This window comes from Periplaneta americana, chromosome 11 (genome assembly GCF_040183065.1).
Source record: "Periplaneta americana isolate PAMFEO1 chromosome 11, P.americana_PAMFEO1_priV1, whole genome shotgun sequence".
Lineage (NCBI taxonomy): Eukaryota > Metazoa > Arthropoda > Insecta > Blattodea > Blattidae > Periplaneta > Periplaneta americana.
In genome coordinates, this window is record NC_091127.1 from 86,521,180 (window position 1) to 86,544,812 (window position 23,633).

The following is a 23,633-nucleotide window of genomic DNA, read 5'->3' on the forward strand; positions in this document are numbered from 1 at the left end:
TCCCCCATTAACGAGCTGCGCTGGTCACTTGCAACTGTGTTCCGTTTTTTATATTTCGTTATTAGATCCATATATGGGAGCTTACGAGGTCGTTAATACCTTAATGGACTGTACGAGCGGCATCCAAGCAGCGGGCGACATTGCCTGCGCCTGGATAGTGGTTACATAGAGCCAATGTATCAATCACACAGTGCACCGACAGATGTACAAGTCATCCTGTGTTAGTTTGGGCCGTCAGAGGAGATAAAGCTCGGATGTATTTGCGTGATGCTGCTCTATGCAATAAGAAATGATATGCGATTTTATTTCTCGACCGTAGGTTCGAGTCCCTTCTAAAGCGTAAGTTACTCCGTTGTCAACATGACGTTAAGTTCTGTCTCAGATTATCACTGAACAACAAGAATTTTGCTCCGACTTAAAACAATGTGTCACTTATGATTTGGTGTGCGCTGAATCCGAAAACGCATCTCTTTTCTTCGTATCACGTAAGGTTTTTAAGATATACTATGATTTCACTTTTCGAAAAGTGCTCCCCCAGGAAACACATGGCGCGGGTTGGGGGTTGTAAACCAAAACGAAAGCTAATGCATTTTATGAGTTTATGATTTATTTCCGGTTTCTTATGGTGGTTGGCATGTTCTTTTGTACTTCTAATAAATAAACAGGTATTGGTCTCTTAATATATTCAGTAAATTTCATAACACTTTAAAGTGAAATCTACGCAATGAAGAAACAAGGGTGTGGTTTTCAGTATTTAAAAGAAAAGTTTACCATTTTGAGTGAAGACAAATTAAAATACAGCATTTTCGTCAGTCCACAAATTCACAAAGTTAAGGCTGACTCTTTGTTTGAGGAAAAACTTTCTGTTACAGAAAAAATGTCATGGCGCGCTTTCAAAGATGTTTGCTCAAATTTACTTGGAAATTCTAGGGCAGACAACTACATATAACTTGTTGTGGAAACCATGTGAAGCGCATATGAGAAAATGGGGTGTAATATGTCTCTCAAAATACACTTCTTAATTCTAATTTGGATTTCTTTCCTCCTAACTTTGGAGCGGTAAGCGACGAGCATGGGGAAAAATTTCATCACGAAATATCTGAAATGGAAAGGCGATATAAAGGAAGATCATGATCCAACATGCTTGCAGACTATTGTTGGTTCCTTGTAAAAGACAACCCCCGGTCTAGTTATAAACAGAAGTCGTCCAGAAAATTCTTTTAAATGTAAGTTCAAATTCCGAGATTTTTCTCATTATACGCATGAAATATTTTTATTGTTTTTGTGTTTTGAACTATGTAACACCATTTCTGTATCCAGTACACATTTTTCAAGTATTATGAGGCATTTTGAACTCCTAGTGTGTTGTAATTTTACCAGTAGCAGTGAAAAATAAAAAAAATAAGTTTTGAATAAAAATTTCAGTTCATTTTCTCCGGAAAATGGTACGTGATGGAGCAATATGGATTTTAAAGTCATATTTAGGGCACACATATTAGTAACATTCACCTATTTTTATTTTGGAGCGTGACAAAAAGTAAAAATTTGTTGTTCAGTGTTAGTACGTCTCGGGAATCCCGTTATGTTTTCGTCTGATTTATCGCAGAAACAGCCCTGAAAATGAGCCAAGAGCAGGGTTGGGAAGTTACGCGTAAATCATTAATTTCTACATGACTCGTAAAATACATGTAAAATTCGTAATTTATGCCACAAATTAATGTACAGTAATTACTCGAGTTCTCAGGCTACCAACATACTTCACTTGCGATAATTCATTGGAGCTCTTCATACTGTCTTCATTTATTCTATTCTTAGCTACTCGCCGCGCCGATACAGAGCCCAGAGTTTACTACTCATCAAAGACTGCTGACGATTTTCATCATGTGCATTTTATTATTGTGTTTCACAGGGTTCCCACCGGCATCTTTGTCTTAATTTTTACTTTCTTTTTTCTTAACTCACATTTTGGTAATGGATAGTACCTATCTTTGTGTGTAATGCCGACTTCGTTTATTTTCCTTTATCTGCTGTCCGAAGAAGTCGTCTTGCTCGCAGAGGCCAATATTACAAGAGGAAACACAAAATTGTTGTCCTTTTGAGAACTCTGTTCATATTTCCCCATAGGCGGGATCATTGACTTTTACTGCACTTCTAGATTGTTCGTGATCATGTTGTGATATGATAGTCTAGTCTTGTAATTCGAATTATTTATAGAGGATGTTAAGAAAAAAGGGTCTAAAAGTATTCATACAAACAAGAAAAAGATGTCTGATAAACATAGGTCCTAAAATTAGACATAATATTTTTAAAGAAACAAGGACTGTGAAATTGGTGTTATAACAACAACATATCTTCCAATGTGAGCTCTTTGCTCGTTTATATTCGGATATGTCACATCTCCCTGTTTACTCTTTTGTTTATTGTATAACAGCGGTCATCAGCACAGTGCACCCTCGGGCTAGCGTCTCTTACCCGCGGATAAGAGATTGCACTATCGTGCATCCGTGGCTGTTAGCGGGTGTGCTTTATCCATATCCCTTCTGTACGACGGTGTATATTACGATACACTACTTACCCGTTACCCATTTCAGCGAATGCTGACGACCATTGCTGTATAGCAATAAGAAATTACATAGCAAAGAGCTCACATTAGAAGATAGTTCTGCTGTTGTCACAATACCAATTTCACAGTTCTTGTTTCTTCAAAGATATTAATATTAGGTCCCAGATTTATTAGATTTCTTTCTTGTTTTTACGAATACACCCCTTGTAGGCCTATGTACGTTATATTACTCAAATTGTTTTCATTTCTGTGGTTATAAATCAAACTGTTTAAAATAAATGGTTGCCAATTGTATTGTAATGGCTTTTTATTAATTTACTTCTATGAAAATAACTTACTACGACGCGTAAAAGTAGCTTTTCTACGTGACGTAAATTACGTGTAATTTACGTAAAATATTTAGTCTGCCATGTAATTTACGCAGCTAACCCTGACTGCAGCTTAGTAAATGTGATTTTGTAATTTGAAGAATCGGTCGTCGGTAATCCCATGATTAATTTCCCCGTGAAACTTTCGCTGTAGAAATACCATGAAGTTCTACTCAGGAGAAAATGTAATGCAGAAGTCTCACTCTCCTTCCTGACCCGCTGTTAATAATGATTATAGTTATGTTAAAATTGTGTGAGTATGGTAGGGGGAATGGAAACGCTGCTAGGGAGCCTAACCAGATGCAGTTTCTGCCCATTGTATTTTCTGCTTGGACTCGCCGGGATTTGAACACAGGAGTATAAGGTAATTCTTTAACCGTTTAATTAGGCTAACTGCTACACAAAATTTATTACAAACCCCTTTAAATATTATTAATCCTTTTTGACAAATTCTGTTTACTTGAAAATTAAGTAACGGCACTTTTTTAATATTCTTCAAATAAAGTCAGATTTATTGTAAACGACTAATTTATTAGTGATCTTCCTATGGTGTCAAAATTTATGAATTATTAATGATTTTACTTTCAGATTTATGTATCTCTTAAATATGTATATTCATGTTTGAAGTACTTGACATGTCTTTATAATAAAACAATAAAATATAAAATCAAAATTAAAGTAATTTCTGACTTAAAGGACAAACAGACCCAATTTATATTCATGAATTAATTAACAACTGTATTCTTACTACCTTAAAAGAATCTTCTGTAAGTACTTGGGAAGTTGATTTTATACCTAGAGAAGTGTTTTGTACTTGGTTATTACAGATAATAGGCTGTATTTATTCAGGACCAATACTTTCTGCCTGCCATACTATTCGCCGATGAAGCAACATTCACTTACACAATGCTTAAAGATGAGCCGAAGAAAAACATCATTCAACTTTGGAATCAAGGCGCCAGCAATAGTTCAGCATTATTGTGTATACTAGAATAAACTGTTGATAGATGGCTCAGATTTTCATTTTGCGGGAAAGATTGATAGAATCATCATACTGTAACTTTTTGTCTCTAACCTATATTTAAATGGTTTGCTGAAACTTTTTTCATTAGATTTATTTTCATTTGCCTATGTGATTCATATATTAACCTCATTATTTAAAGGCTGTTGTGTATTCAAAATCTATTGACAGTCTTGTAATTTTTGGATAAGGATGTCAGCAAATATAGACTTATGGAATATTTGAGAAATAATATTGTCCATGGTAAGGCGTTTAGAAAATTTTATTTGAGCCCATGGAGACGATTTTTAGTACGGTCTGCAAAATTACACAGGAACTCTTTGAAACTGAAAGTAACTGTACCTAAAATCCTGAGCGGAATAAACTTTATGTTTATATGAAAGTTTTGCTTACTTTTAGTTTCTCAATAATTCTACATATCGTCGTTGTTCCTGCAATAATTCCTATGTGCAAAATACAACATTTTCAATAGGAAGAAAAAACACAGTTATTCATTCTATGGCAGTGGTACATAGGAGACTATGGATTCTTACATTTTCGAAAGAAAGAAATATAATTACATATAGGAGATTTTATTATTCGCTGTATCACTATTTAAGTTATTTAATAGAGCAAAAATCTGAAAATCGATAAATATGTCACATAGGATTTATTGCAGGAACAACGACGATATTTCCCACAGGTTTCCCACAAATTAAAATCCACCCTTTCTATTAATAAAGCAGAGGAAGCTTTTATTTCTGTGCTTCTAATTGTCATTAATGGCTTAAGAATTTTGGGTTGCCGTAGGTAAATTCTTTATCTAACAAAATAACTATAAAATTGCTATTGGAACTCTTAATAAATATTATAGTAATCAATTTCTTTACCCTATGATTGAATGAAGTATACATAGGCCTATTAATAACCGCAATTATTATTCAGAATTCTGTAATCTTAAATGACGCTTGGAAGAAGTCTGAAAAACCGTGCACACTACTCCAGATCCAAAGTGTTTCAGTCTTCCTGGTGGGCCCACGAGATAAAGCTGGCATGCCTGCCTGTGTGAAAGAGTAGTTTAACTAAATGTCCATGTTCCTCCAGCGCAGTTATAGCCTCTCTACGACGGTATCACAACTTAGAATTTCTCTTCCCTCCCCTCTACAACCCGCAGGGGGAATATCAACTGAGGTAAATATGACGACAACTTTATAAAACAGTCCACTTTCAAATTATCTAACATCCACGGCACTATCTTAGCGGCATTAATTTTATTGTTAATTTGAAGGGGAGAAAAAAGGCAAGTTCTTGTTCATAAACTCGTTCGCAGAAACCAATGAGACACAAATTGACTTTTATACAACACGTATACACAATTTATTATATGTAAAAGCTTCAACATCGTAGATATTTTCAAGTATGTATACATACAAGTAGTAAAAAAGATGTTTTTATACGACAAACTTGACTCTTCATGTAACAATAAACATACTAATGCCTACTTAATTCCACCTGCCTCTTGTTTGAGGTTAGTAATTCATGTGTGAATAATAGAAGAAGCAACGTAAGGTTTAAAATGTCATACAGGGTCCTTAAAACCAGCAGGAAATATCCGAGGGCAGATCTTGTTCCCTGTTCTCCATGTGAGTTGTCCTCCTCTCCGCCTGAGGACCTTTCTAGCCATTTTATTAAATATTCTGTAATATAATTAGCTTTATTACTCATAGACCCACCTTTAAGAAGGCTTAAACCAAAATAAAGGCAGGAAGGAGTAGAAGAAGAAAGATACGAAGAGAATAAAGAGAGATGAGTAAGATTATAATAAAAACAAGATTAAGAACTCACTGCATCTGAGAAGTGCTATTTTGTCACTTCTCATAACACTTCCATGATGCTGTCCACATTACCAACGACTCCCCCGATACATTAGAATGCATAATAGCATACCTATTGCTTCATAATTTCCAAATATGGGAATAGGCTACAGGCCCCAACTCTTGAAGTAGATATTGTTGTTGTTATTGATGTTGATGATGATTATGAATGATACTAAATAGTAAGCGTTAACTTATTTTTTTGCCTCTGATTGAGATTCTGGCTGATATGTAGCTATATCCATTATCAGGCAGTACATCTCACTTGACGATTGTGTCAGAGGAAGAACAATAATTGTTTGTATACATCTGAAGATCGACTAGTGTAATATGTAGCTAGTCGGCGATGTATGCAATGGAGGGGGAAAGGAACTGGCCACCCTACCGCATTATCTCTTGGCCTAGTTGCCTCATAAGTTGTGCCTTGTTGGTATCACCTGTGAGGTTCAGACCTGTCTTCGGACAGTTGACTAAACAACAACTTATTTATTGATATTGAGATGATGTAAAATGATGACTGATGACTAATAGGATTGAATTTTGACACAGACTAGAAACATCCTGTAAATTTGATCTGAAAGCCTCTATTATCTCTAAACTGGTTTCACCTGGACCTTCCCAAAGTGTTTCTGTGCCTTTCCTGATATAACTTATCTTTGTTCTATTCTGTTTTGCTTCTTAATATTTTAATTTCTTATTATTACTGCTATGTAAGTGGAAAATTCTGACTGTTTTATTTAGGCCTATATTCCTTCCCTTATTGATACGTTTTCTTTTATTGTTATACATTGCAAAATATATATATATATATATTTTTAATTTTAGCTTAATAATAGCTTCAGCTTTAAATAAATCATTTAATATTGTACAAGAATAATGTAGCCATTTTGGTCATAATGTGTTGTAGTTATTATATAGGTCATGATCAGTTTTATATACGTCTTGATTGAATTTGGAGTAATAATTTTTACAATATTTCATTGTATTGTAAATAGATAGAGCAATTTAGATAAAAACATAAAGAAAAGAATAAAAATCATCAAAAGCTCGAGGTTTCATGACTCAGAACTATCTTATGCGATGACCTTTAGTATTAGAGGAGTTTTATTCTATGCAAGTGAAAGTGTTATATTCAATTAGGCTTACAATTTTTTTTAATAATAGTATAATATATGAAAATTTCTCCTTTTTTTGCAGTGGTTTCTTCCTAATCGAACAATATAGTAAAATATTAAAGTGTGTATATATATATATATAATATTCTGCACTGTAAAAAGGACATAATCAGCAGAAATTGCAGGTTTTTAGTAGGCCTAGGCCTACAGCAAAACCAAAGTTTGAAATTACCAACAGCATTATGATGAATTGGAACTCTGACGCACTAGACATATTATGCCCTTTATACCATCTGAAAAAGCACATTTTTTGTATTGATATGGAGGTCATAACTAAAAACCACCAATTTCTAACTTACGCCCTTTTTACCGCGGACCATATATATATATATATATGTATATACGCAAACGGATGAGTACTATCAGGATTTCTGTAGTCAACATTGAAGGAGACACTATGGTGAAATAATGGTGATAAATTAAGAAAATCCGCTTAAAAATTTATTGTGACTCAGTATTTATACTGAGCTCAAGTTGGTAATTAATATTCCCATGACTATTTTCAAGCTTTTGAGCCAATAAGAACAAAAAAAAATTGATAATTTTTTCGTAAGCTGCCTTTTTAGTGACGTCAATATAAAATATATTTAACAAATATAATTTCAAAACTATTAGCCCTAGTGGCACCAAATTTTGTACAGAATAGTATTGTGGGCATTTTTATTAAAAATCATAAATTTTGAATGAAATTGTAAAAGTTTTAAAACTCACATAAGTGTTCCCTTAAAATGGAAGAAATAGGCTAAAGACAAAAAAGAATACTAAAAAGTTATAGATGATGTAGGCTACAAAAGGAAACATTAAGCTACTGTAGTTTGAAAATCTGTTAAGACTCAGCAAAAAAAAAAAAAAAAAAAAAAAATATATATATATATATATAAATGAATGTTGGAATTTTTAAAGAAAGTCAGCAAATTAATAATGACAGGATTACAGAATTAATGAGGAAGTTGTATCAAATATAATTTTCATCTCAGTACTAGACAGAAGTATGGGAAGAGACAGTTTACCGAATTGAATGGCCAATTTATCGATCAGGAGGAAGACAACATGACTGACCCTTTGAACGACATCTTGAAAGCTATTGAGACCGGAACAGGCCATTGGGTCTAAAACTATGACTTGCGTCATGATGCCGTTAATGATTACGATGATGTTTAATGGAAGTTAGTAGAGAAAATAAAAACAAAATATTCAAGAATTTTTGGGCATTGTAAATCATGAATAACATGACAAGCAGTGAATTTCACATGAAAGATCTGGAAGGCTTTGAATGTTGGTACCGAAAGTTGGCACTTACATAATCTGAATCAGACATATACTATTAAAAACTAAATTTGTAATTGTACGAATTTTGATCCCATTCAATATGGTTTAAACTATTGAACAAGCATGATGGTAACCACTTTGCCATTGAGGCCGACGTTGAGGAGAATTTAAAGTTTAATATTTTAGAGAAGAATAGAACATGTTTGAGTTATTGAATTATCTTATTGTACACAAATTTAAAGTTTCCTTAAGTCACTTTTGCGCCCAATCAGTTAAATCGATTTGCTATCACTAAATAAAATACCAATTGAAACAATAAGTACCGGAAGATACATAGCAATGTGTTTTAAAATCCAACATGAGAAACACATGACAGCTTTTTCCGATTAAATTTAAGAGTAGAATAGGTCTACAGATATAGTGCACAGCACTGTCTCATTTAGGGTCCCAAGAAGTTTTTAGTAAAATTTGTAACTCAACTCAGTAAATGTAATGGAGACGAGTCATCTCTTGGTTTCCTTCGAACCCATGCCAACATCCGACAATGTCGTAAAACCTGGAACTCGGGTAATGAACTGCCAAACCCAGCTGAGTTATTGATATGTTTTTGAATTCCCTCCACCCTCGTTTTTATCCCTTTTTTCTTTCTACTTCCATCCATGAATAAATTTACATGATCAATACTTTATTCAACATTTATCTAGTTCTTTCCCATTTTCTGCTCTATGTTTATCTTCGTTACTTAGCGTTCAACACTACACAATAGACAAATATCAAGTGACTCACAATCACGTGTAGAATTCCAGATCTTGTACCTAGAGTGCATGCTAATCTTAAAAAAAGTGTATTTGAATGTCCTGAAAGATGATATGAAATGATATATTTATTCAACTATCATATATCTGTAAGACAGACCTGTTACGATTCTATATTACCTCGGATCTGCCTTACTTTACAATTTTAATCACCTATGCCAAGTCTCACAACTAAAAAAAAAAAATAAACAAAAACAAAACAAAAAAACACACACACATACACACGACAAGATCAATTTAATACACCATTACTTTTAACTTTCTCTTTCCATTTCATCTTCACTATCATTAAAAATTTGCCCAATTTATTTAACTCTCTTATATTATATTACATATTTTCTTATATGCTACGTATCTATTCATATTCAAAAATTTATTATTTTTCCACTTTTTCCTTGTATTGCCTGTTACTTGACATTCTAATAATATATGGAACGCGTCTTCTCCCATGCTGCAAAGGGGGCAGATATCCTTCTCTATGGTACCCCTCCTGTTTTTCAATTTCCATATTCCTAGTCTCCACCAAGCTAAGCCCATCCTCACTTCCCTATTATTTATTCTGACATATTCTTCTTGTTCCCATGACGTTTTAATGTCCTTATAGTTACTTAATGTCCTTAATCGTTGAGATTTTGATATAATTCCTGTCTCATAGGTTCATTACACCTCTCTTTTACGATTTTACAAATTACATTTAAATTCATTATTCCAAGTTCCTCCCATAACCATCTTAGACCTAATCTACTCACCTTGTTCTTTAAATCCTCTATCCAATTGGATTTCAAATTCGTGTCCCGAAGAAACTGCAAACACTTCTTTTCAATGGCACTATTCTCCTTCGCCATAATATGACCTAAGAATTTTATTTTCCTTACTAATGTCGCTCCCATTATACTATCTACCCCCCATTTCGAATGTAACAGGTAGGTTAGAGGCGTTCCACGGAATTCCTAGAAATTTCTTACAAAATTTAGATCTAATTCTTTCAGTAAGCTGGCTAGATAAATCATTACCCCAAATTTCTATATTATACAATATTTTCGATTCTACAATAACTCTATAAATATTAAATAGGTATTTTACCTCTATATTCTGCCATTTGTTCAAGCACTTATCTATCGCTGTGAGTGCACCATTACCTTTATTAAATGCCACTTCATTTTGAGTCATCCATTTACCCTTCCCATCTATATTACACCTAAATATATGAATCTAGAAACGCAATCAATTGGGTCATTGTTCAGAAGAATGTCCTGAAACATAGCGTAGGCCTACTCCGAATTAGACATTTGACTAGGTCTTAATCTGAAGAATGAGTTTCACGGAAATAAACATATAGGTCTACTTTCTCATTATATGATTTACATGACGTTTCTTAAGTATTCCCTTGCTATCCTGTTGGCTGGCTGGCTGGCTTTACGAGAACTGGACCCAGGAAGGATCCGGACACTTAAGCACGGTGTGGCTCATTATGCTCCCTATATGCGATGATTGTTGAAGTCGGACGGGTGGCCCGGGTGGCATTCGTGAATCCGACGCTTACGTCCATCCTGTCTCAGTTCCTGTTAGAGCCAGTCCCGTCTCGCGGACGAGTAGTCTGATAGATCCAAGCCCTTCCTGTATCAGCATCGGAAACCCGTTACTGCCCCCAAACTTTACCTCAGCCTATTTTTACTATTGCAGATAATGGATAAAATGAAGGAGAGGTGGAGAGTGTTGGTGGAATGATAGAGAGCAACGGGAGTACCCCGAGAAAAACGTCTGCTGTGTGGATGGAAGACCAGCGTGCTATAGCTTGAGCCACAGACGCATCTTCTGTCATGTTACGAATGATTTTATCCTTAAAAGTTTATTTTCTTGATCTTTTATTTGAAAGACACATAGGCGTGTATGAATTCATTTAATATGCACCTGAGTCAGAAGAGTAACGTTTGTATTCTGGATTGCACAAAATCATGCTTTATAATTCAGAAAGTGAGATATTTGACTTACTTTATACCCTAATTGTTATACTTTACGTAGATATATATGTGTAATAAATACATTATATAATTAATTATGCATATATGTACATAAAATAGCAATTCGTGTACTGCAATAATTAAAAATATGATTTTTCTCTTTACAGAAATCGGCACTTAAAGATATATTAATGTAAAAAATATATTAGCGGTTTCCAATCAGATTCTTTCTTTTCATTTTCAGAAATGCTAAACACTATTGCAACTGTGGAAATTCCCACACCCACACAAGTTGAGATTGTTTACAAATATACGACAATTGTTGGTTAATCCTTCATGAAAGAGGGACGTTTCCAATTTTTGCAGACATCTGGACGTAGGGAATGAAACTTATACTAACACTCTTACACTTTTGATACGAACCGTATCATTTCATTTGTCTGTTTATTGTACGTACTACAAGAATTGACGAAGAATATCAAATGATTTTATTTGAACGAACTCTCCATTGAATGTTTTTATTTAATATAAAGATAAATTACTTTCTTACTAAAGTTATATTACTTCACGTGCACGATTAGCAGATAAAATGACTAGTAAATATTGAATATAAACGGACTCAGACAAGGCTTTGACTACTAGACAATAATGTTCATATTAATAGAGACTCAGATATTAAGGAAGACTGAAACGGAAGTTGAAACATTTAATAACGAAAATATAGTTTAATCAGGACAATAAATGTATGAGACAGGATTCCTAACTGCATCTTGAGACCAGCATCCGTAGTGAAAGTGAAACTTAGAAACAGTTTCTGTTGCATGCGACAACAGAACTAAATTTTGACTCTTGACACTTCATAAGGAATATTTTTATTTCCAAATGAGAAAGGCAAAAAATTGTATGTTATAAGCAATTTATCGGAAAAATGGTGAATAAGAAAAAAGAATTAAGTCAGTAATCGCCCAATTCATGAAGTTTAATGAGATGCTTTTGAAAATCAAAATTAAGAGGTGAGTTACAAGTACAAATCATTTTTCATGTGGCATGGCAGTTTGGAATAAATCGCTGTACACAGATAGTCAAACCGAAAACCACTTTTTCAATATCGTTTATGTGTGAATTTTAAAATAAGTTATATTTTTGTTCATCACAATAATTTCTCTTTAGGCTGTCTATATTGAGAAATTAAACATATGTGTATGCCTCATAGAGTATTAAATAGGCTACAGTTCGAATGCTTAAGCCTGTAAGCAAGGCGACATAAGGCAATGTACGTGTGCTCAACTCTTTGAATAGGATTGTTGTTTTTTCTAGAGGTGGGACAATAAAGCCATAAATTTTCATTATGGTCTCATTAAGGAATGGCTATGCGGCTGTGCGTGTCCTTGCCGGCAAGGTGACTGCATTTGAATTATTTGTGAGCATGTTGCAATCAGTCTTCCGCTGTGACTCAAGCAGTAGCCACAAATACTGAGAACTCGAGTTTGATTCTCTTCAGAGATTTAACTTATATTCCTCCTTTAAGGGGTTAAGCACAGCTTATAGCGGTAAATTTTTTGGAAATATTCAACATTTGTTTCCTCCAGTACTGCATCTTGTACAATAATGAAAATTGGCATGTGTAAAACACTGCCCTTCTGTTATATGAAAAAAATATTTTTACGATTAAAAAAATTACATTCCTTAATAAATATTTTTTTTTGTCAGAAGAAAATACTGATATTTCACGATTTTTTAATGAATTAATGTTTTATCAGAGAATCTATCAACGGTATAGAAGTGATTTCGCATCATATTGTAGATATGACATGCATAAATATACACAAAAAATTTCATCACAGAATGTTGGCTAGTTTTTGAGTTATGAGGGAAACGCTTCATTACTGCATAGTGAACTTCCACCATTTTGAATTTTGAAAAAAAAAATATATATATTAATTTTTTTAAATCGTAAAAATATTTTTATGCTCGACCATGCCGAAATGTAGTAATTATACACCTGGTAGTAGCCCTTTAATGCACCTCATTAAAGTCACCTATTCATTATAATTCAGTTGTTCAGCCAATGAGAAATCGCCATTGTACCATTATAAAACCGCAAGTATCGATTATTCTCGAATATGCAGTCGAAAGACAATTAGCGAAACGTCACGGAGGCTGGAAATTCAATACTGTCGCAGAAGGTATTGTTCTGTTACTATAATAATTAGCGTTAATTGTAAATAATATTCAAATAAATTCAATTTGTCATCTCGTTTTTCAATTCTAAATCAATTTCCATGTTATATCAATATTAATGTTCATGTTATTCTCTAGATTATATCAAGGTCAATGACATTCGTCCCTCGGAAAAAATCAATACTTCCGCGTCTGCGCACATCTCACAATTTAGTAGGTCAGTTCCAGTCTTCACTTAAATAACCATAACATGAATACTTATGAATAATTTCAAGTTAGAAATATGGTCGAGCATAAAAAGTCGTATGAAACTTGACTATAATGGTAGTAATTAAGACGTATGAAAACATACTCGCGTCTTAATTACTACCATTATAGGCTCGTTGCATAATGTACTATTTTTCACACAGCAGAAGGACAGTATTTTACACATACTAATTTTTATTATTGTACAAGATACAGTAATGGAGGAAAAAATGTTGAATATTTCCAAACTTTTACTTCTGTAAGCTGTACCTAACTCCTTAAGGATTAGGTATGGGTCTTATTTTTTGTTTATTCTTTCTTGTCTTAACAGTGATCTTGAGCTATAGTAACCACATGGCCAAGGAGTCCTGTCTGTGTAGTAGTAGCAGTAGTATTTTATTTAGCGACCCTTTCTACTGCAGAGATTAGTCAGAATCGAAATTCAACGTGGGAGAGAAACAACTTCCAAATTTTGCCGAAAATTTTAGGACACCGGGCCCATAGTTTTACTTCCCTTCGAGAGGGAGCTATTCTAAGGATTTTACACCCTTTAAAATCCATCGTCCTTGACAGATTTTGATCCAGCAAAGCTCGAACTCAACAGCCATCATAGTAAGCTATAGACCACCGAAGCCGACTCGTCTCTTTTAACGACTCCGAGGTCCACCTCTGTGGAGTAACGGTTAATTTGCATGATCATGAAATGAGCGGTCCCGGGTTCAAATCTTGGTTAGGATAAGTTACCTGATTGAGTTTTTTGCGAAGTTTCTCCTCCCTTAACCAATTGAAGCAGAATTTCTGGATAACGTTGGACCTCGGATTCATTTCGTTATTTAAATTTAACTTCTTTTATCATCTTTAAATAGTTTCAGACCGATCAGGAGATGCAGCGGATGTAGTACCGTGATTTGCATATAGATAGTATCTGAGAAGGCTGTAGAAGGAGGACGGGGGGGGGGGCGTTATTGGTCGATCATGCAAACTCGTCAGGCCTGAATGTTTTAGCTGAATCGATAGATGACACAAAACAGTGAATCACGATACTTGCAGGAATCAGTAACGTGAGTTACAAACAGATGGTATCTGAGGAGGCTGAAGAACTTTAAGGGGGATGGAGGAGGTTTCTTGGTTGACCATGCGAATTCGTCGGACCTGAGTGTTTTAGCGAATCGCCTTACTTACAGGAATGCGATTCTGCGGACTCCAACAATTATCCCTGTCTTAGGTGGTCAGCTTAGCAGAATAAGCCTCAGGCTGGGATGCTAGCCTTCAAGCACTCCTCCGTAAGAGATAGAAAAAACGACTGCGAGGTTGTCTATCTTTGGTGGAATTGCTGATGGTATTTGGCTAGATGAAACCGAGAATTTGCCGTGGTTTACCTGACATTGGTAAGAGGAAACGGGAGAACCTCGAGAAAAATCCTTAGAACGCGCTCTCTTCACTCCACATGGGAACTAACCCGAATTGTCACGGTGGAACTCTGTGTCTCTAATCACTCACCAACAGGAGAGACTAGTTATTAAAGTGTTACATACATACATACACACACATACATACATACATACATACGTACGTACATACAAACATAAATACATACGTACGTACATACAAACATAAATACATACGTACATACAAACATAACTACATACATATGTACATACAAACATAAATACATGCATACATACATACATACATACATGCATGCATACATAGATACACCACATAACACACATTTATTGAGTAGAACCCCAGATCATATATGTAACAGATAGGTCATCGCTATGTTAAAATCGTTTGCACTTTGAAGAGAACAACCGCCAGGATCGCCACCCGCCCGCCATAAACGAACACGAGATGGCAGTACAGTCGCTAATGCAATTAAAATGGGAATTATGACGTGACTCCTTATGTAACAACTAGATGGCAGCGTAGTAAACCTGACAATAGAGCTCTATATAGACGGAGTACCGCAAAGGTCGACGTTGGACCGAAGCGCTCGCTCTGTTAACATTACTGGAATAGGGAAATTGACGCGCTCTCTCTGTTTTTATGCTGCAGATTCCATCCTAGGGCACTGATAATAATTGTAAATATACTAACATGTAGCTAAATGTCTCACGCATGACACTATGAACTTTTAAATGTAATATCTCAATTAGAGGCGTTGCAAATACATGTTATTTTATGTATCAGCTCTGGCAAGACGGGAGAGCAAATATATAATGTAGGCGTGCTGCAAGTATTATTCCATGATATGTTTTGAACTAGGAAACTCAGGCAGACCATAACACTCTTGTTTTACAAGTAGAATTTTAAGAAGTTTATTATGTAGTTTGATGGCAGTTACTTACATACGATATCGAACAGAATACATGAAATAAGGTGACTGGCCTATTCAGTTTCAGTGGAACTATTTACTTTCATATTTGTTTGCAATAAAAGTTCAATATTTTAGTAATTTTAGTACATTTGTTTTTAAAGCAAACACAAACTTATAGATAAATAAATTAGAACATTGAAATAAAATTATTTGAAGCAAATACTCGAATATAAAATTATTATAATCATGGCCATTTTCGGTCACTCTCAGTAAAATGCGTTCCTGAAATATGTTTGTAAGGCTAGCATTAATTGTCGAGACTGATGGAAGAAGTATGTAGCTAAAAATGCAGTTATGAGAAAATTAGTAAAAAAAATGCACCAATAAAAAAATTAGTTAAAATTCTCATACTTTCATAAATGAATCTTTACAATAGTTCGTAGGTGAAATTACACTTTACTCAATTTTTGAATGGTTTAATAATAATGATAATAATAATAATAATAATAATAACAATAATAATAATAATGGCTTTATTTTACCTGGCAGAGTTAAGGCCATAAGGCCTTCTCTTACACTCAACCAGGATTGAAACTTCCTTACATAGTTGAACAACAACTGGATCGGAATTAAGTAATTACATACTGATACGATTTAGGTACACAATGAAATAAAAAGTGGTAGTTACATAAATATTTACCTCATAAAATAAAAATAAACATAGTGGAATACATATTAATGTTGTTAGAATCAAATACTAATCACACAAAAACAGAACTCAATAAAAAATGTACACAGTAAAAATAAAAATAAACACATTGAAATACATATTAGTATTAGATTACAAGTAAGTAAGATTCACATAATTAAAACAGAAACCGACTATTGAATAAAATGTACACAATAAAAATAGACTAATAATAATAAATAATATAAAACAACACAGTGGGATACATATTGGTGTTAAGTGATAAATAAACACGATTTACATGATTACACAATAAAAATAAGAAACAAAAAATAAAAATAAATACAGTGGAATACATTGCATTAAATATTTGCAACGCGTTAGGTCTGGCAACTCATCATAAGACATTTTTCTAATTTCCATTTAAAAGAAAATAAAGTTCGGCAGCTCTTGGCTTCAGGTGGCAGAGAATTCCTGTGACGAGAAGTAGTAATAGTGAAAGATGGCTTAGTAACCTAATTTTATTATTAGGCCTATGGTTTCTCATTTTCTTGAGTTATGTCCTTATTCCAGTTTCAGATGCTTGTTTTTAATAAAATATGTAATATCAAGATTTATGACGTAGTTCGAACTATTGTTACATTCTACAGGCACCAGAGAATCATATTCTGCAGTAATTATCTGAAATAAGTACGTAACCTGACTTAGGGAGTTCTTCCATCCATATTGTCAATTTTAACATTGTAATCTTTATAATGGGATCTAAATTACTTCAAAGTTAGAACTGCCTCTCTCATTCCAAACTTCTACTACCACACTTTGCACTACTTCTCGATTTAACATGCCCTTTAATTAATAACAAAATAATATTTTGTTTCATTTCATTTAGGAATATCTGTAATATGTTCGGAGACTTATTTAGAGGATAGTTTTTAGTTATACTGGTCAATAATGTGTTGTAACTTTACATTGAAAATCTCCTCTTCGCTATGTAGCATACATGATCGTAAAAGGGGAAGAGTTTTATTGAATACAGTATTCGGAAAGGCAGAGTCATAAAAGGGGAAGAAAAATATTGACCTTCCGTAAGCAGTAACTAAAGAGAGATGTTAAAAGGAAACTAATTTTTAGAGTCAAATAATGTTTTTTTTCTTCTTCTAGTGATCCTCAAACAGCCACGGTGGAAGAATGATGGACACCGAATTTCTAAAACGAAACATTGAAAGTGTCACCCAACCCACTTACCGCGTTACGAAAACAATAACTTTAAAAATGGGTAACTCCTTTTTTTATATATAGAATGAAAGTCTCTACTTTTCAGAAATGTTGAAGGGCAAGGTTTGCCGTTTTTCCTTCTTTTCATTGAACTTGTGAGACCGTCATGTCTCGTTTTTATGGTTTTATTTCTCTCCCAATTCTAAGTGCACGTGTGCACGTGTAAGGTTTTAGGCCTATTTTCAAGAATCTTACATGTGTCAATTTTCCTTTCAAAATATAGAATTTTTTTTGTCCTTCAGCTTTCTAAAATCCTTCTCCAGTACTACTTTGACTTTAAACGTCAGTTTTTTTGTCTGACAGCTTCAGTCTGATAGTCACTCTCGACTGTTCTACATTAGTTTGTGTTAATTTGTGCGAAATGTTAAGTATACGTTTTTCGAACAGTGGAAGTGGATCCTTTTGTAGGGAAAAGCGCATAGGGTTTAATGACAAAAAATGTCATTATTATTTATTAATATTCATCCATGTGTTTGTGTTAAAAATCTGTGTAACGTGTGTATGAAAAACCGTGTGGCTACAGTTTCTAGCATAATAAACTTACGAAATATTAAGTTTATTAATTTTCGTACAGTGTCATTTCTATGGATCGGTGGCTAATAAAAACAATATAGGTGACAAAGAAAAAAATCAGAATACCGTCATCGCCTGGATGTTGCACCAGACAGAGAATTCAACTTTGTTCAATTTTCCCCAACTTCAGAGAAATTTGTCAGACGAGGTAACATCAACTTCCTCCATGATAGAAATGATAAAGTATTACTGTATTTTCATAGCTGTGCATGCAATTGCTGAAATTATAGAAATATTAATATACAGCAGTACAGAGCTCCAATGTAAGCTTGTCCATTTTATATTACCTTTTTCTTATATAATTCGTACTTAGTATGATAATTTACTTTCTAAATGGACACGCAGTTTATCCTTGCCACCCAAATTTTTCTTCTTTTCTTATCTCTCTGCCCTTGAGGTATCCGATAAAGATGTACATCTTTCTCTTGCCTTGTGTAACATCCATATGCACAACATTGTGGCATTTTACTGCCTTTAAACTAAGAAGAAAATTGGTATTTAACCGAATTAAATGGTTTTCTTATGCTGCTACTAGCGGGCTTTGGGTCCAGAGAAGCGCGCGAGGTCACGTGAACCAATCAGAGCGCCGCATTGTCGGCAAGCGGTAGGGAAGACAGTTGCGGTACTCTGTCTATATAGAGCTCTACCTGACAAAAGTTGTTAACGTCAAAGCCTATAAGGCCGATCTATCAGGGGTATATATGATCTAGGATAGAACTGTTTTAAGTGAATATGATCTTTCCATCAACAAATCACTTGTAAATACAAGTAATTACATAAGGAGCGAGGAAAATAGTTTGTGTGTACTTCACATTATCAGCAGATAGAAATGTATCGCAGCCACGATAGAAGACGCGTAAACGCATTAAATTATTCTAGGAGCGGGAAAGAATTAAAGATATATATTGCCAAATAAGGCATGTCCAATTTCGTATCTACAGATGAAAATCTAAAAGAATAATAATCACTTTCTTTTCAAAGAACTATCCAAGAATACATGAGAAGTCACACAGTATGAATGCATAGTGAGCGAGGGAAGCTGTAAGTAAATGATTAAGAAAGTAATATATTTTTACAATTTGAAACTGCTATATATGATTTTTCTTCTATAAAATAACTAAGCAGAAACATACATGCTGTAAATACTTGTATAAAAATATCTGCATAATGGGCAGAAAAGAGAGCAGGCCTGTAAAGTGATTATCAAAATATTATTTATGTTTCTTTCTCATTGGTTTACTAATTTATGTATTTATTATAATGATTATGTTGAACTGTTAGTAAACTTATACAACTGAAATTAGTGTAAGGAAAATGTTTATTGTCAGCCAAGCCTATACTTTATACTTGAATTGTTTATAACTTGCCTTCCAAGAAACAATGATAAAACTTAGCTTTAAAAACATAAGACTTGAAAAACAACTCCACTTTAATGTTATACAGTCGTCAACTTTTACTGAAAAGTGACGTAACTCTTTTGCCGCCCACTAAGCTAATGAATTAATTGGACAAGAAGACTTACCGTGTGGTACCCAGCTGTGGTTGCAAGTGTCACAGTAACGAATGTTCATCTTGCCGGGGGTGAAGCATTCACAGGAACAGCTTGGCACAGTGCACCGGATGGCCTGCAAGTAACAGAAATTGCATTGTGGAAAATTCAAACCTCTATATTCTAAGAATAACTACTTCCACAGTGCACTGGAGTGCAGACATCTGTGACCTTAAACGGAACTATGTTTAGTGGAAGGAAGGACATTGTCTAAAATAAGGATAATCCAGAAGGCTGTCAAAACTGAAGATTTATCCGGTCTGACACTCAAATTTAAATGCTCATAATTAGATATTCGTCATCGAAACCACTAGAACATTTCATTATCACTTCTTTAAGGAAAATTTTATACCTACCATGAGGTACAGGCTTTCGTTATTATCGTTACCAAAATAGTGATATTCATAGTAAAAAAATTCACCGTCTACATTATTACAATGACCAGTATCTTAATTAAAATGTAACATTGTCATTAAGATCATCATTGACATAATTAAAACAACCATTAATTTTTTAACATAATTTTGAACCTTAAAATCATCGCTGTCATTACATCAACTTCGTCGCAGTTAATATAAATTTGTCATTTTAATCAACAACAGCTGAAATCATTATTTTCGTCCTTAAAATCATAACTGTCATTAAATTCATCGTCGTCGCAATTAATACAATTTTGTCATTTTAATTAACAACGGCTGAAATCATTATTTTTATCTTTAAAAATCATCTCTGTAATTAAATTCATCGTCGTCATAATTAATATAATTTTGTCATTTTAATCAACGCTGGTGAAATCATTTTCAACATTAAAATGTGATCGTCGTCATCATTAGAGTAACAATTATTACTACTATCATAGGTAATATCACAAGATGTTTTCATTTTGTAGATAAAGATGATTAAAATGATATTTGAATAAACGAGATAATTCAAGAAAACCTTCGTCCGTCACGAATTCTGTTCGCGGAAAAGGAATCGAACACGTTTCACATTAGAATAAACATGTATAATGGACATAATGATCTTATAGTAAAATATTTTGTTATTAAAATGCTGTTATATACTTTGTATATATAAAAACAATTGTTTCTTTTTGTGTTCACTTTGTCACCAGTAAGATTTTTGTTCTAAGATATCAAATACTGAGATCTCTCAGAGATCAATATCTAACATCGCCTTTGTCTCTGCCACTCTGTGACTGTATGGTGTCTGATATGTCTCTACAGCTCCATTGTCTACACTGTGGATGAAAGATGACTAAAGAAAGGCAAGCCTACACCGTGATATTTCCCCAGACGCCCCGCTTTGAGAATTAGCTTTGAAATTCATATTGACGTACGGTGCATTCTCTTTTATTCCTTTGTAATAGGAACAGGGTGTGAGTTAAAGTTTATAGCGCTTCCTTATGTCTTCATGTCTTCGCTGTCCTCAAGCTCGAGGTCAAGATGTAATTTGAATGACTGCTACTGAATCCGAGGTTACCGGATTCAAAGGAGGGCAATGGTGATGGATTTAAAGGGATTGTAAAAATCTCCAATGCAGATCCATTTGAAGGGAGGGTAAATCCGGAGATCCCGTGTCGTAGGTTTGATGCAAATAAATGAGTCTTGTGCACCAATTAAGTGTGTACAACCTGCTGGGAAGAGAGGGTGAAATGAGAGAATACAACGCGTAAAATTTTCAGCCTGAAAATGCCATATACAAGATTCAGTTCACCAATGATCACCGAGTATTATAAACCTTCCCGCGGATCTCACTAACAGGCATCCCCGAGGGTACTGAGACATCAGACTTCCCCCACCGCACCTGTCCAAGGTCGTGGATGTAATGTCTGGCTGACCACCTAATAATATAATTACCGCTCTTGGGGCCGTATTCATAGACATTCTTAGCGTGGGCTTCCGGTGGATGATTAGCGAACTAATGTTTTTCGTATTCATAAACCAGTGTTAGCGATATGATATGAATCATGTACAAGTAACCAGTCGATAGCCGGGACTAGTTTAGCACGCTCGTAGCGCGGGCTAGCGAAATGTCTATGAATAGCACCCTTGATGTCCTACTGTAATCTAAGGCCTAACTATTATTATTTAATTCAACGAAATGCTATGAAATTAGGAGAAAAGTAAGTTAAATGGAGAATTCTGGCCAAAATAAATTTGGTGCATCGTTATTCGAAAGGTAATGCCACCATTTTTTCACATCGGAGGCCCGGTCTTAAGTCTGTATAAATAAAATTGGGATATGTGCAAAAAAAGACAGCATCAAGAGTGTTCTCAGGGCACTTTTCTTTATCGTAATCCACATTTCTTTCAAAATTAATAATAATAATAATAATAATAATAATAATAATAATAATAATAATAATAATAATAAGAGTAGTAGTAGTAAAATGTGGGAGAAATGACTGGAGGATGGAGACTGGAATAACAGATTAACAGAGATGGTTGCAGAAGAGAAACAGAAGATTAACTGGAAGCAGAAAGATGGTATAACCATTGTAAAACTTTCTAAATTAGTAATAATCATAATAATAATGGTGATGATGACAATAATAATAATAATAATAATAATAATAATAATAATAATAATAATAATAATATTTCCTTCTCCAAATACCTCTATACAGTGAATTTTTCCTAAGGCCTGATTATTCGAATATGAGTTGAATGGTATATAGGGCCTATTGTAAGGATAATGTGAATTTCGCCAAGGTAATTAATCCTCAATCTCTTTTGCGTGCTAGTTGCAATCTAATTATGTAAATTGTTCCGAATACTTGGTAAATTCTAGAAAATCGTCACAAAATTACTCAGGCACGGGTAGGTAAGCAAGTGACATAAGGACATTTCAGACAAAATTATTCACTCTAAAAATTTGGATGTAGATACATTATCAACGAAATGATATACTATCCAACATTCTGTGATGAAATTTTTTGTGTGTATTTACGCATGTTATATCTACAATATGATACAAGATCAATTCTCTACCTTTGATAGATTGTCTGATAAAAAATACATTCATTTAAAAAAATGGTCAAATCTCAATATTTTCTTCTAACACGAAATAAAAAAATATTATTTATTAAGGAATATAGTTGAAAGAGCATGATATTGTAAACATGAGTTTCGGAAATAAAATAAAAGAGAGAGAACATGAAAAAGTTAACAAGTTTATAAGTTATAAGGGAAACGCTTTATCACTGCACAGTGAACTGCCACCGTTTTCAATTTTGATAAAAAATATACATAAATAATTTTTTTTAATCGTAAAAATATTTTTTTCATATAGCAGAAGGAAGTGTTTTACACATACTTATTTTTATTATTGTACAAGATACAGTAATGGATGAAAAAAAAATGTTGAATATTTCCAAAAATGTTACTGTTGTAAGTTGTACCTAACCTCTTAACTCCGCAAATTGTAACTTAATTCAGTGTGTGGGTTGTTTATCTTTGTCCTCCTAACATATTTCCTTGCCCATCCTAAAGGCGTCCTTTTTGCCACAAATGGAATCAATCCAGCGGAGGTATGTAGGCCTATTTATAGTGAGCTTTCGTGTTTTTCCCATGTACTGAAGATGATGAAATATGCTTTTAGAATATATTTTTAAACTTTTGTATGCAATGGACATTTGTCTCGTGAGACATACTTGCACTGGATTCTTTCTTTAAAATATACTGTGGGCCCTACCCGTTATCTCAGGAGATTATGATTAGCCGAAATTTCGGTGTGCGAAAGTATCCTTAGGTAATGGATGTCAATAGCGAAGA

General features: G+C 33.9%; 1 protein-coding gene across 5 annotated transcripts in view; it reads right to left on the reverse strand.

Moving 5' to 3' along the window:
• The window catches only part of LOC138709175 (zinc finger protein basonuclin-2-like), an 893,892-nt gene that overhangs the window by 501,625 nt on the left and 368,634 nt on the right, over positions 1-23,633 (reverse strand). For all 5 annotated transcript variants that reach the window (XM_069839735.1, XM_069839738.1, XM_069839734.1 and 2 more), the window contains one exon: positions 19,831-19,933. In XM_069839735.1, the coding sequence (XP_069695836.1) occupies positions 19,831-19,933 (103 nt within the window). The remainder of the gene's footprint in view (positions 1-19,830; positions 19,934-23,633) is intronic.